At 42.1% G+C, this 15,380-nt stretch overlaps 2 protein-coding genes across 3 annotated transcripts; one reads left to right on the forward strand and one right to left on the reverse strand.

Annotated features, from left to right (window-relative positions):
• The first annotated feature begins 1,299 nt into the window (after positions 1 to 1,299).
• LOC134094584 (ubiquitin-associated protein 1-like) lies at positions 1,300 to 3,727 on the forward strand. The gene is made up of 5 exons (XM_062548170.1): positions 1,300 to 1,619; positions 1,809 to 2,498; positions 2,793 to 2,972; positions 3,121 to 3,222; positions 3,388 to 3,727. Exons 1-5 carry the CDS (start codon positions 1,470 to 1,472, stop codon positions 3,520 to 3,522), a joined length of 1,257 nt encoding a protein of 418 aa, XP_062404154.1. The 5' UTR covers positions 1,300 to 1,469; the 3' UTR covers positions 3,523 to 3,727.
• Positions 3,728 to 4,403: 676 nt separating this feature from the next.
• LOC134094614 (protein regulator of cytokinesis 1-like) lies at positions 4,404 to 15,380 on the reverse strand. 2 transcript variants are annotated; one of them, XM_062548208.1, is made up of 15 exons: positions 15,215 to 15,380; positions 14,565 to 14,697; positions 14,174 to 14,296; positions 13,528 to 13,761; positions 12,964 to 13,134; positions 10,624 to 10,773; positions 10,123 to 10,270; positions 9,472 to 9,608; positions 9,147 to 9,242; positions 7,617 to 7,763; positions 7,408 to 7,518; positions 7,143 to 7,235; positions 6,796 to 6,960; positions 6,010 to 6,044; positions 4,404 to 5,114 (listed from the first exon to the last, which is right to left on the reverse strand). In XM_062548208.1, exons 1-15 carry the CDS (start codon positions 15,223 to 15,225, stop codon positions 5,066 to 5,068), a joined length of 1,803 nt encoding a protein of 600 aa, XP_062404192.1. In that variant the 5' UTR covers positions 15,226 to 15,380; the 3' UTR covers positions 4,404 to 5,065. The 2 variants fall into 2 exon arrangements, with proteins under 2 accessions (XP_062404192.1, XP_062404193.1); XM_062548209.1 differs by lacking the exon at positions 6,010 to 6,044.

Here is a 15,380-nt window from a genome sequence, read left to right on the forward strand (position 1 = left end):
TAACTCAACTCAGCTGGTGGGTCTACATTGGCTAATGCTAATGCTAACGCTAGCATAACATGAGTTGTGTTCCTATTTAGGGCTAGATCTCTGCTCATGTGGACAATTAAACAATAAGCTGTCTTTTGAAAATGATTAAGTGATTCTTCCAAAAGTTTTTAAGAATATTAATGTTATGCATAAATGAATAATTAACTACTCAGGTGAGGATTCACTGGGGGAGTCATGCCATTCTGACCGTTTAAAGCCTGTTTTTTCCACTTTAAAGTTGTATAATAGACATGTAAGATTGTTTACATGGGTTATCTTGCATATATTATTTGTTAACCATCTCTATATATTAAATGTGAAATTATAAAGTAGCAGAATAAATCAAGATGCCCACACTATGCAATGTTTTATTATCCTAAGGCCGTTTCTGGCAGCCATCTTGGATTTTCCCTTAAAAAATGACCTTAATGAACCAGAATTCTGGGGCACCCCTTCTGATATGATGAGATACATCATAAAGAGTGTCTGTACCAATTTTGGTGCTTCTATCCGACGCGTAACGATTAGGCCCTTTTTTGTTGATAATCCCCCCTACTATTAGTAATTTTGTGGCTAAGATCCATTTGGGATAATCCCATGAAAGAAAAAAACTCAAATCCTCTACAACTCTGATGTAGACCAGTGACAGACCACATCTCATCCTCCTGTCATGGTGAAAGGGAGCATCGTAGTTGTACAAGCAAGAAATGGCCATCAGTTATTGCAGTCATTACAATCATTTGTAAAATGCATGCGGAGAATCCCGAATAGCCAATGCACTGTGCAAATCCAACCGGTTCCTAGAAGAGCTGCATTTGTAAACAAGTTGTATTAATCATGCGTGACTCAAAATGCGTAAGCCATGTGTTAAGCCATAAGAGCTTTACACGTACAGGCTGTGCCACACTGGAACACTGCCTCGAGTGCAGACCATTCAACAGGCTGCTTCTGACCACTGCGTTACACCCACAAGTGTAGGCTACTCTCCTGTTTCTTCACTTTATTGGGATTTGTCGATTCTGCATTTGTAAGTATTTTGTGTGTAGTGTGTTGTTGAGTACTGGCAATCTAGACTAATATATTTCACTTGTATGTCTAGATATCAAGAAATGATTTTGAACTTCCAATGCATTTTGGGCTTTTGAGTGTAAATGTAACATTAGATTTTTTCCCCCTAAATAGTGAAATTGTTTTATGTTAGCATTTAGATAGACCTATTTCTAGAACAGACTCGTACAAAGATATGAAGACGTATACATGTGTATTGGACACGTGAAAGATAAGCAGTGCCTAATTAAAGTAGGATAATGCCACTACGCATGGTATTATACAGGACCACAGGATGAACGTAAACATCAGGAACAACAACAGATATGTCATCTCATGTTATGAGCACAGTGTTCCTCCAGATCCACCTCAGTAGATGAGTATATAATTGAATGATGTGTTTGAACAGCATGAGTAGCTTTGAGGACGTCCCCTTTAAGATACCCATGGGTGCCCTAGATGAGCCACTGGAAGAGATTCGAGAGGTAACAGCTCCAGACATCAACGTTCCAGACCGCCTTCAAATACTCCAAGATACAAAGGTGGGAGCCACTGATATTTACCATACTTAAGAATTGTGGAGGCTACATTTCAGCCATCAGTTGGCCACAGTACCGAATCAACTGTTATTGCAACATTTTACATAATATATTGACATAATTTAGAGTTCTGATGTGTACTGCAGTTTAGACACTTGGTTCTTACATAATGTGTATGTTTATTCTCTCCAGTATGACTTCAGTGTGGAAAATTGGGTTCTAAGTAGTCTTCAAGGTTCCTGTGGTTCTCAGTCAGGCACGCATCCCTCCTGCCCTCCTCACTGGATGATGAGCAGCCCTCCGGAAGGGCGCATGTCCCGACGCAGAAGCAGTGAAAGCTGGGACTCCAAGCGACGCCCGCGTAGCCTCAGTCTAGGCGCAGCCGACATGGGCTACCCCCAACAGCACCGCGCGGTCAAGTTCCTTGTCGAGTCCGAGTGTGACGCCGGTGGATACTCTGAAGATGATGAGGGTTCGTCCACAGAGGACAGCGCCCACTGCCAATCCTGCCAGTGTGGGGACAGGCCCCGCAGCTCAGGGGCCAAGCGCCAGGGCTCCAGGCGGATCGAGATCCAGCAGAACACCTCTCCTCGCCAGTCCGGACAGTCCTCCCCACGGACCATGTCACGTCCCAGGAGATCCATGTCCACTGGCCAGGACATTCAGCTGGCACCACAGTGGCTGGGCAGCCCGCCGTGCCAAGGCCAGTGGACGTCCAAGAGGCGCAACACTCCTGCTCCCAGTGGTCGGAGGCGTCCACTGAGCAACACTCCGGCCACACCGAGTCCAGCCACAATCACGCTCTCCTCCACGCCGATACAGACCAGGCCATCCTCAGCTGGACACATCTCTACATCCAGAAATCACAAACCTGTTGCACAGGTATGGCCATTTAAATGACCCGTATAAGATAAGATAAACCTTTAATTGTCTACCAAAGGAGAAATTGCAGTATAAACCACTCAACAAACGTACAAACATTTTGATTGAGGTGGAAAAGTACATGTACTGTATTCACACAATTCCCTTAGTTGTTAGAAGCTATTGTATCACAGTTAAAACTAACACAAGGATGATCCTTTTCCTTTACTGGTATGGATTTAACTTTACCTACTAACATGATCTGTTTAATTATTAGAACAATGCAATGGAACTGTCTATTTTGTGAATCTCCAGAGGACTCAGCGATGCAAGACCTCACATGGACGACCATCAGGACAAGATTCTGCAACAGAGCTGTTCTCTGCCCTTAGTCAGGACGAGAAGGAGCTGCTGGATGTCATAACTGAGCGAGGTTATTCTCTCCGCACAGCCATCATCGCATTGCAGAGGACCGGCCTTCGCAAACCAGAACAGGTCTGACACTCCGTAATAAAGCTCCTGATCAGTTTTACAGTGCTGTTAATCAACCAATACTCTGGAGAACTTTGAGTATTACTGTAGTTTACACTGAGTAATAGTCTTTTTACATTGATCTCGATGACCTAAGACTCTTCTTTCACAGGTCCTGAGTTACCTGGTGGCCTGCAAAAGATTACGTGGTTTGGGCTATGACCAAGTCCAGGTGGAAGAGGCTTTGGAAATGTTCCATTACAGCGAAAGCAAGGTGACTGCTTCCTCAAGGCTTTAGAGAACCGATCATGTGTGCAGAGCTAATTGTCTTGACATACTGGGAAACAGTCCAAGGTGGAGTAGAGTGGGAATGTCAGTTATGACATGACAACTGCCCAGAATGTCTCTGACTGTGACCATGTCTTTGTTTCCCCCTCAGGCTTCAGAGTTCTTGCGCCTCCTGACTCAGTTCAATGAGATGGGCTTCAAGGAGAATGCCATCAAAGAGGTGCTGCTGGTGCATGGCAACCACCGGGAGAGGGCCTTAGAGGAGCTCATGATGAACACATTGTGAACACCCTTTAGCATTTAGCTCAACACACATGCTTTTGATTAGCCGGTACACACAAAAACAGTCCTTTTAGGAATTGTTTCAGAGAATTATGCATAACCGGTAAATACTGTATGCCTGCACATAGAAGCATTAAATCATGACATGTTACTAGGCTGAAATGATAACTGATGTGATCACATGGAGGAATGATACAAATACAGTAGACATAAACCCAATGGTGTTGTTTTTTCCCCCATCAGATGGTTAACCATGTGGTGTACTGTAAATTATGTTTTGTACACAGGATTAGGGGTGTGCCAATATCTGATGCAGTCACGATTACAATATCATAACAGTGAATCGGCAAAACTGAATACTTTGATAGAAAATCTGTGATTCATCACAATATCTGTATAACTGATGTAAACAAATACTCCAAAAATTTAAACAAAAAATCTGTTTAAATAGGTGGAAAGTGTGTATTTGATGTTCAACAAAGTGCACAAGAGTTAATTTTCTCCCTGTTAGTTTCTTCTTTGATATGCACCACATGTCATGAAGTGACGAGAACATCTGATTGGTTTGGTCAATTAGGTTAAGCATGTAGTGTGCTCGCATGTTTCAGTAAACATATTGATATTTTACACTAGTATATCGACAACGTATTACAAGCATCTGTTGATATCTTGTGATATTAAACATTTTGTCTCACCCCTACTGAGGGGTGTGTTTCCGAAAAAAAAAAACAGTTAGTTGGTTGGCAATGGGAAATTGCATTGCAATCAACAAAGTTGCTAACAGGTTAGCAAGGTACCCCAGCATGGTAGTAAAAGTCAGAGGCAAATGGTCAGAATTAAAGACAGTAACTCATGTAGAAAAAAGAACAGCAACAGGACCAAACATAGGAATGCTAAAACATTTATTGCAAGTTGCTCATCCCTGTGTTGACAAGCTCAACCTGAGTTCTATGGCCATAGTAAGATAACCATTATACCACACTCACTCTGATACTGTATGGAGCGTGAAGGCCTTTGGTATTGATTTAACATCACAAACTCTTTTGGCCATTCTATGTGCACTAAGTCAAAAGTAATAGAACACATTCCTTTGGAGTTGATTCATGGCTTTCATGGCAGGGGCATTGCCACTGCTAATGTAATTTATACAGTGAGAATCTTCAAAGATCATTACATTTCCGGTGGAGCACAAAAATACAAATATACAAAATACTGTGCAGAAGCCACCTGCATAATTCCCATCCTAAAAAGACGGACAATCTACTGTGTACAGCGCTAAAATAAGATTAAAATAATAGATAGAGTTCAGACAGAGGTGATCAGCAATAAGTGTGGTCAAAAAAGTTTGACCGATTAGAAATACAAGTGTAGAGTTCTGAACAAAGGTGCCAAGTAAAACACTGTTACACACACACCCCAAATTTTCAAGTATATTTACATTCAGCAGAATCCTGCAGAGAGCTTACATTTTCCTTCAATGGCATGTAGATCATTAAAATGGCAAGCAGAGAGGAGTCTCTTCAGCTGTCAGTGTGTAATGGTAGAGTTCAGTGATCCTTTCTTTCCTTTTGACTTTGAGGCACTGGAGAGCTCACGCTGGAAGATGAGAGGGAGCACAATTAGAACCACTGGGTACATACAAGCAGAACATACCTTCCATAATGCAAAGTAAATACAGAACGTGTACGTTAGTACACACATTTCAGGTACCGTCCTGAAATACAGAAGGGTCATGACTAGATGCACTGATACAGTAAACCAAGAATGAGTGCTCCATACTAAATGTACAAATCTAAGTATACAGGTACTTACTTAGGTAGTGTTACCATCATAACACAGTGAATTTGAAGACAGGTTTTGTTTTCATCAGATGGATGAAAAGAAAACATTTATGTGTAACTGGAGGCCATCTCCAACCAAAAATACACACTTCAAAAATAAAGTAATGTTGGCATAAACTGTTAACGGTGCATGGTATCAGAATTTCTTACAAGTCCAAGTGTATGAGCAGCACCCAATACCTGATAACAGTACCGTATCAGTGCATCCTTAGTCATAACTAGAACCCAAATTTCTTCTGTCTTTTATAATCAACAACTGCCCTTTTTCAAGTCATTTTTCTAGTCCTGACTGGCATATATAACAGGTCTTCAGTTGTCAACCCTGGGGGAGGACCTACTCACAGGATATACGTATACCATTTGGAGAGACAAAGCAGGTAGAAAGAGAGAACAAAACTAAAATGCCAACAGTAAGCAGAGGGATAAAAGCCTAGTTCAGGGTGAAATCAGCGTTAGAGAAGACCTTCCAGAACACGGTCAATACAAACACCAAAAAGCAGCCAACCATATTATTTGAGGGTCATGTCAGTGTCGACTATCTCAGTAGTCAGCCATAGTTAAATAAAAAGGAGTTCAAAGGGAACAGAACTCAAGTGGTGGGGAGTTAGAGGGATCTCTTGGTGACGTTAGTACTGAACATGCATACAAACCTTACGATGGTAGACTCAAGGTTGATACAATCCCTCTAAAAACAAAATGTAAACCAACACTCAATGTCTTCCCATACAAAGGCTGGTAAACAACCAAAGCATGGGATGGGGTCATACTTCATAATCAGCATTCAACTTCATCCAACTCCTACGTAACTGACTTAGTGGAGACACAGGGGTTTCCATCCGGAGCCATATTAATACTGGTAAAGATAACACTCAGCTGACTGACAAATGTCCTCCATGTATCTTTTTGGCATAGGTGCTTGCGCAAGATGCTATTGCAAGTGAATACTTAAATTAGGATACTGACAGTGTAACATGGACATGGCTAACTTGAACATGAATGAGGTCCATTTGAAACCCCATAAATGACCATGATGGGAACAGTTACTACTTCACCCTCTTACATGACACCCACCCAGGCAGCGAGCTACTCTGGACCACCAGTGCCCTCTGCTGACAAGGAGATGAACACAAATGGAACAGCAAATAGTTCCACATGGACTTTCAATGCCATGACTAAGCTATAATCACACTGCAAGAATGACCACCAAAAGTTGAAGAGTTGTGTGGAATTTGACCCTGCTGCCCCCCCTCCCTAATTACTTATCTGTCCAGCCCTCTTGCCAACTATATATTCAGCTTTGGCGTGTGCCGGTCGTGAACATCCAGACTACTCCTTCAAAGGAACACCTCTGGTGTAAACAAGGCCCAGAGCTTCCCTGTTTGGACAACATGTTGCAAAAGCAGGATGAGAACGTGAAAACCGAAAAGTGAAATTACCGCAAATTCAGAGTAGGTGCTGGCAACCGAGTTAATGCTGTAGTTCTTCTGGGGACTGACAGCCACGCTCCTCAGAGAGCCTCCCACATGAGAGATGTTCTCCTTGTTCCTCTCCGGCCCAAGGGGAGTCCTGCCACGCCCGGGTGTGCGCAGCCCAAGGCCAACCTGGGGTTCACAGATTAATGCCACATGCCTCAGTCTTAGAGTACAGATAAAACCTACTGCCATGGCTGGACAGAATAAAGATAGTTGCAAAGCAAGGCATTATCAGTTTCATGGTAGGACAATAGGCTTCTGCTGTATTCATGATTACAGTAAGTCGCTGCTGCCAATGTAGTGAGCGTTACCCTGCTTGCAGACAGATGTGGTCTCAGGACTGGAGAGTGGAAGGTGGAGCGCAGTGTAGTGTTTGGAGTGGACAAGATGGAAGTAGTGTTCATCTGCAGAGAGAGGGCAAGAGAGACAGACACATCATCATCAAATTTACTTACTTTACAATTCAAGATGGGGGTCTTGGGATTTCTATTTGTATTAATATGGAAGTCTCCACTCCGACTTGGAGAGGGCTAACTGCTACTCTGATCTGAAAGAGCACATCAAGAGTGTACATACTTTGCGAGTTTTTCCTGGTGTGGGAGTCCCTGCCAATCTTCTTTTGGAGGGCGTTCTCATTGCTGTTCCATAAAGCATATCCTCCTCAATCTGCTTGCTCTTCTTCAATTGCTTTATTGTGACAGGAAGGGAGGGAAAAAAGTGTCACAGGTCAGGAAACTTGTGGGTAAGCAGAAGATGAAAGGCTGGAGTGCATTTGGGACTCCTACCCGCTCCTGCTTCTCCCGCTCCTTCTCGGTGTGATACTGCTCCCACTGCTCCTGCACAAACTCCAGGAACTTCTGCCCGTTCACCAGGAAGGACCGCCCTTGCTCCTGCTCCCACTGGTCAATCTGTGCTTTCAGGCTTTTCTCCAACTGAGTAAGAGTACAGGATTTAAGAACTCAAAGGGGCTTTAAAACAATATAAAAATGTGTAGTCTATAAAATTCTCTCATCATTATTACATCTCAAAGTATACTCAAAATGGTAGCTATAGGAAGTAACTGCTGCTCTAGTGTATGTTAAGGTACTATAGTGTCGGCTACTGTGCAAGTGTGCATGTCATAAATCATTTACTAGGGAGGTCCGGGGGCAAGTCCCCCCGAGGGAAATCTTTGAAAAATAACCCCTTAAATGATGACATCTGATGACTTTTATGAGAACTATTGATAAACTATGATACAATTTCAAACATTATAACATATTACAATATAGTCTATAAGGCCTAAAGAAAACTCATTTATAAAAAAGTAACCTAGGCCTAGTCAAGACTATACCAGATATAGCTGAAATATGTAGGCTATCATGATCATTTTGCCAACAATGTAGAACCATGGATTTTCTCTTTTTGTTTTAACTTAAACCAACATAAAGTGATCATTTTGACTACATAATTTAGTATAGGCCTACTTGATAACATATAACCTGCCCCCTTACATACAGTCCTCTTGTCCTGTACAATACAGTGAACCATAGGCCTATTGATATTGATGCTGACTGAAGAGGTTGCTTGAAGGTTGTGATATTTAAGTTCCAAAGAAAATCAAATTGCACCACTCCCTCTCCTTCCAAAGTAACATGTCCTACACCTCTCCTCCTAAAATAAATGGCAGGCCCTACTGTTATAGGCTACATCACTAGTTGTCCAAGTGCACTCACTAAATGGAGAGCTAGGATTAAAATTCAGACTGTGCCTTTAAATAGGCAACTTTTTTCATCTATCAGCACAATGCTACAGTAGGCCATTTCAACTAAAATTTCAGCTCAATATTATGTGCAAGACTGATGTTTACCAAGCATGCCAAGGTGTTAATATCTTAGCACTATCGTCATTCGTTTTCTCATAGTGACATGGCTATCCCGAAATATGTTTTGAAGGACATGGGGCGCACAGAGGTGAACGGCTGGACAAACGCGAAATGACAAGGTGTTAACTAAACAATTTAGTAGACCTAAGGTAGACAGGCTTTGTGGTTAAAACAATGAAAACCAGTTGGCTAGTCTGTCACAGCTCAATTCATGCACAGTAGCCTAGACTAGTAGATGAATCTGTTGATTACTTTCTAGATTAATTGATTAGTCACATTTAGTTTACCGTCATAAGAGTAAGAACTTGCAGATCGGCAGATTTTGGTGCATTTTCCTTTAAAAATGGCCAAAACCAAATAGCAAAACATTTGATGATTACTATAATAGTTGACAACTGTTGCAGCCCTAAGTGATGCTGCTGGATATCCAGTATGTCTGGTGCTACAGTACCTTGGGCAGACTCCTCTGTAGATCTGCTCTCTGCTTCTCCTCTTTCAGAAGATTTCCCCCTCGATTGTTGAATCTGGATGGGTCAGTGGCCTTTTTCTGTGGGAGAAATGAGTCCAGATTAGTGCAATATTAATGTTTACATCAACCCACAGGCCCTGTAATGTCAACAACTATTAGGGCTAACATTGCTTTTGATTTCCTGAGTGAACGCCAGTTCTGAGTTTGATTAGTAAGCTCAGTACTTGGTAGTCCTTATAAAACAACACACAGCATCAGTTATTTTGGCAAATCTTTACAGTATGCCAGATGAGCAGACAGTCCTAACCTCCAGTTCCAGGAACAAAGTCCAGTTCTGTTCCCACTGGTTGACTCCAGTGAAGAGCTCCTTGTGATCCTCATGGTACTTCTTCAGGTTTTCCATCTCTGCCTCATGCAGACCCAGAAGCTCCTCAGTGAAGTCCTCTGCCAAAAGAGAGACAGGCTTTTTCACACGTCAGGTCAATACGCTATGTGTTCTATTCGTTCATATGTGATAATAGGAACAAAAAGAATAAAGGATAATAGGAACATGAAAGTCAAAGTGCCAGTGTTGTACCACAGCATGGCATGTTTGAGAGCTCTCTTGTATATGAACAACTTATTGTTTATCTCCTTCAAACAACCTTTTCTACAATCAAAAAGTTGAGCTTCACTTAAAAAGGAGAGGACCTTGAATCTATACAATTAATTAATTACAAACCCCTTGTATAACAGTAGACCTTGCTATGAGCTTTTTCAACCACCTTATTGCAATCATAACAAAATGCATTATCCCATAATTAACTAAGATGATAATACACTTCACAAAACCAGCAGCACACAAGATGTGTACCCTAATTAAACCCTGAAAAAAATGCTATTTGCAGTGAGCCAATTCATTAGCTGGGCCCCCTGGGAGCAACGTGCATTGAGCATCAAGTTCAGTTCGTTATCTTACCACTGTAGTATGGGGTGAAGGCTTGTCTCTGCTCCTCGCTGTAGAAGCAGATGTTCCAGTATTGGCCAATTTCCTCACGGATAGACTGAACAAAGTTCTGCAAGTTTTGGATTTTCAGCACCTCCAAACGCTGGACCTCTGCTGATAACTAAAGTAGGAGTGACATAAAAGAACGAATGAATGGATGGATGAATGGATGAATCACTAAGGACATTAAAATGAAAAAGAACCCACACTGACACGGATTTGCAATGGCAGGTTCAGGAGTTGAACACAGGCTGACCAATGGTCAAGCGGTCGGTGACGTTACTGCTTCTCAGACATACTAGCACAGCTCAATACCGATAAGCACATCCAGACATACTAGGACAAGGACAGCTCAATACTGATGAGCACATCCAGACATACTAGGACTAGGACAGCTCAATACTGATGAGCACATACAGACATACTAGGACTAGGACAGCTCAATACCGATGAGCACATGACATGTGGCCTCACCGCTTCTCTGTTCCTCTTCCTGCATGCAGTCATGTGCTCAGTGAGGCCCTCCCTCTCCTCAGCGGGGGTCTGCAGTCGGTCCCACAGCTCCTGGATGCGCGCACGGTAGGAGGCGCACAGAGCCTCATTCTCAGCCTTGCGGCCCTCTAGCTGCACATAGAGACAGGATAGCAACACACCAGTGGGTTTACAAAGGGCGCTTCAGCTGCTGTTCTCAAAGCAAAACGAAACAAAATTGAAAAACCTCCAGCAGTTGTTCTCATTGCCTTTGAACAGAATAGTATTTCCTTGAACCACAATTGGCCAAGAGTGCAAGGAGAATAAACAAAACAACAACTCCTGAACACTGACTCACAACTTGAACCACGGGGGTATTCCATCAACCTCGCTAAACAAGGCGGCGCTCAACAGAAACAGCCTGGCTTGAACTAGTGTAGACTTCCACTTGAAGCTAAAGCCGTTCCATTAACTCAAGTTAGCTGCATCTTGCCCTCGTTTATTCAAACGAGGCTAAAATCAGCTTCATGTCTGCTCGTGCACGAGGTAGAAAAGTAGACCAAAACCATAGATTGACGAAAAGAGGATGCATGTCGTAAAATTAAGGCAAACTAGAAGATTTCAGTTCGATTTACAAGCGCCATCTACAGGATTTTCATCGGAAGTAATCAAATTGAACACGAGAGAAAAAAATACAGTAGTTGCCTAAAAAGGAGAATAACGAAATCGTAAGCCTACTGTAAATCGCTAAACAGTAATTATGATGGTTTGAATTGGGACTTTGATTGTCTTCACTCTGAACAAAACGAGTGAATAAGCAGGCTATTTAAACTCAAAACAACTTTGGCATAGGCTATTCAACAATAAAGATAACCTACGTTTGTAAATTAAAAGGGTTCACTCTGAAATATTTTTTCGGTGGTCATAAAATAAATTGGTAGCCTATATATTGTCCTGGGAGTATTGGGAGAAAACCTAGCCTATTGTCTCCCATAAGCATATAGTTCTGCCAAAGTGTTTGTGAAATATAATTAGCCTATCTGAAATGCAATATTGGCTTTCAATATGTCATTTCATATTTAATTTCTGTAATACAGTTGGTTTGATATCCGAACTACATGCATAATTAATTAGACTATAGCGGTTTTAATTATTAGGCCTATAGCCTTTACAGAAGGCTGGCTTGCCCTGCATCGTATAGCACACTGACAGCCTGCCTACTGTCACTGAAGCTACTGTATATGACCCTTAATAATGATGCCTTTCATTAAAGAGTAGCCTATAACTAAACATGGCAATATTAATGTGTTAACATAGTCTATGTAAATTCATCGCATGGGAACCGAACCCGAGAACACGCAAAAATTCCTCGATTGTTCTCCTGTCACGCTGCGCATGACGCCACGAAAGACGTACGTTGCGCAGAGCCGCAAGATTCCTTGGACCACACACATATCAAGTTCAAACAATGTAAGTTGCATAATTTTCAGAAATTCATTTAAACTAGCGGATAGGTAGCCTTAATCAATGCTTGCAACACTGTCGGAAAAAAGTTTCTCCTTCTATTTTTTAAGTTGTAGGCTACAGGTGACGAAAGCACAGGTTGACGGAACCAACGGTTTGGGACTCGTTTTCCGACTGGTGTTTTTTATTTGCAACACAGATAAATTTAGCTCGGCAGTTAGCCTGCCACCGACCAGGTTAGTTCAGAAGCATATGTTACCCCAGCAACTCAGCTGAGATTCCTGTTAGCGGGAGTAATGGAACTGAACTCTCTCTAAAATTAGCGAGGCTTATCAAAGTTAGCCGCGATTTACGGTTAGCTGCGTTGATGGAATACCCCCCCGGAAAGCTCGGCTTGTCAAATAAAACATGTTGATTTTGGTGGGTGTGGTTGGACTGGGTTGTCTGACTTCGCAGAGAGTCTGGCCTAGATCCATTGGCAAGCGTTTATTTCCTGGTTGGTGGATGCTTGTCTGAAGTTTGAAATCATTGGAGTTCAATCACTAACGTTTGGTAATGACGTATGTAAACCACGGGGGGCACAACGATAGGCTTGCAAGTTGCAACTTAAACGTAATCGCTCACAGGAACGCCCTCTATTCGCTGGTTAGCTTCCAGAAGCTATTCCAGACGGAGTACTGAAGGGGAAAGAAATTGAGCAGAAGTACGTAGACAGGCGGAGTCAGGCTAACTGGGTTGCTGGGATCATCAGGAACTTTCACTCCAGATAGTGCACAGAGCCCTCACCAACTCATTGTGTTCACTGTAAACAGAGGCAAGCTCTTGACTGTTAGTGTGAATGTAGGACATGTGAGAGTGGTACTGCATGACCAGTCCTACCTGACTGAGCAGCAACTGGAGAGCAGCGATGTTGTCGGTGGAGAGGCAGAAGGCATCCTCATCCTCACACACCACATCGCGCTCAAAGCTGCTGTCTGGCTCCTGTTCCAACTCCTCCATGCAAAAGATGATCTGCTTCTTAATGCCAACAAACTCTGCATGCCGGCGGTCCTGAGGAAACAGGGCAAACAGGAGCTTAAATACAGCCAACTTCATACTTCATCACAGCCAGCAGCTTAGCAAGAGACACTTTGAATGTCTACATTCAATGTCATTCTATGTCCAATCAGATAAGGTTGCTGCTAAACCATTGCCATTTCATTCAAACCTTGACTAGATCATGAATAGGTCCCTAAGCCAATGTCTGCTAAATATTTCCGGGTTAGAATGTGTCTTCGTATTTTAGCTTTCTGCATCATTTCAGTTTTACAGCCTGAAACACACATTATCTGGTAAACTATGTACGGGCATTAAGATCATGAAAAGCATTATACAGAGCCAGCCCAAACTTGGTAGGATGCTCACAGTACTGAGTCACTAAATGTCTGTACTGCGGATATTTACCCTCTCAGCTCTAAGAGTACCAAGGTGACCACGGTATCCATCCAACTCTTGTGAGGAAGGAACGGAATCCATCTCAATGGCATAGAGGCTTGTGCACAAGATATCACATAAGTCCTTGTCCTGTTCTCTCAGTTCCTTCAAGTCCTTCATTCTCTGGGTCTTCTCTTGAATCATTGCCTTCAGACAGGTCCTCATGTCTTTCTCTAACTGCAGCATAGTATAGACCCCCTCTTCCTACACACAAAAAAAGCAAACAAATGTATGTTAAAAATTGTGGTCAAACTATAATGTGCTTTTCAGACAGAATGAATGCGCTTCTCTGGGCCATTCATAGACATGTTCCAAATACTGTGTGCCAATCAAATCTTTCACTGACATGTTTGCTTGTGCACAGATAGGATTGAGTTACTATCAGAAGCAATTGTATCTGTGCTAGAGAAAGACACCATGGCAAAAATGGATCATCCTTGCCATGTTGTACCCAATTCACAGATGGTGAACAAGTAACAAGTAAGTTAAGGCTTTTCTAAAACATTGTCCTTTAAATGCTTCATTACACAACAACCTAAACCCAAATTAATATATAGCATGAAATATCATGTTTCATGTAGCACAAAGTACAGAGAGAATGAACTACAAAGCCTACTTGAAAAGGTTTTAGGTGCAGCTCCTTGCACAACACGTCCAGGTCTTTACGACATGTCTCAATGCTGGCCATCAACCTTGTCCGCAGTCCTTCCTCTTCAGAAATCATCATATCCAACAGATTCTGCAAACAACATGCACAGGTTCTAATTAAAGGCTGATTTCCAATTAAAGAAATGTCTCATGAAGGAGCTTGGACTGGACCTCTAAAAAGTTGTGAATAAGTATTTGAGCATGGATTCTGATTTTCTGGATCTTTATTCAAAGCACAAAAAACGCCGTCCCAACATTGTCCATTAGTTTTGGTAAGACAGTCACAATGGAGACAGAGCTGACACATATCTAGCAGTGAGCTTAGACAGTCTGAAAATCAACGTGTAAATGTCACTTACTTTGACGTGCATATGAACTGCCTCGACCCTCTGGAGGCGCTGGTCCTCGGGAATTCCTATCTCCTCCCATATGTCTTTCAAGTGGTTCAATGCGTTATTCAGACACGCCACCGATTCTGATGCATGCACCTCACTGCAAACCAACCAAACCAGTTTAGAAGCGACTCAGCCAACGGTATGAAAGATTCATGTTAACCCCAACAAGACTGTTGACACCATGTTTGGTAGCCATTAACTAACTAATTTTAACTAGCTAGTTGGTCGTAACCATTTCAGCGATCAATAACATAAAAGTTAAGTACCATAACTGTGATCCACCCTAAATATCGAGCTAACACAATTCCAATGTTCTTCTTCTAATGCTGAACGCTAACATCAGTGTTACAGCTGACAGAAACAACGAAGTCGCCATTCACGTTTTAACTAAAGTAACTCACGTTAATATATGATGACATTGTCAGTTAGCACGATATTTGTTCAATGTCATAACGTTAATGTAGGGAAAACATCAGCTAACCATACGTTATTATTAGCAGTGTATGCTAAGTTATCGGTAGCTAACAAACGAACGTTATCAGTTATGCTAGCTAGTCGATTCGCTTATTCACTGAAGTTATCCAGATAGTATGGAAATAAATCCCGTTACCTACCTCTTCCTCATGTTTACAAAACCAAACGCCTTAGTCTTAAACTTTTAGACTACTAATAGCACATCGAATTAACATATAACTGCCTAAATCTCTATGTCGCTGAACAGTGGACCGCGATTTCAAATGAAACAACTCTCCAGTGTTTCCTCCTAGCTTCTAGATTCAA

This window comes from Sardina pilchardus, chromosome 10 (assembly GCF_963854185.1).
Source record: "Sardina pilchardus chromosome 10, fSarPil1.1, whole genome shotgun sequence".
Lineage (NCBI taxonomy): Eukaryota > Metazoa > Chordata > Actinopteri > Clupeiformes > Clupeidae > Sardina > Sardina pilchardus.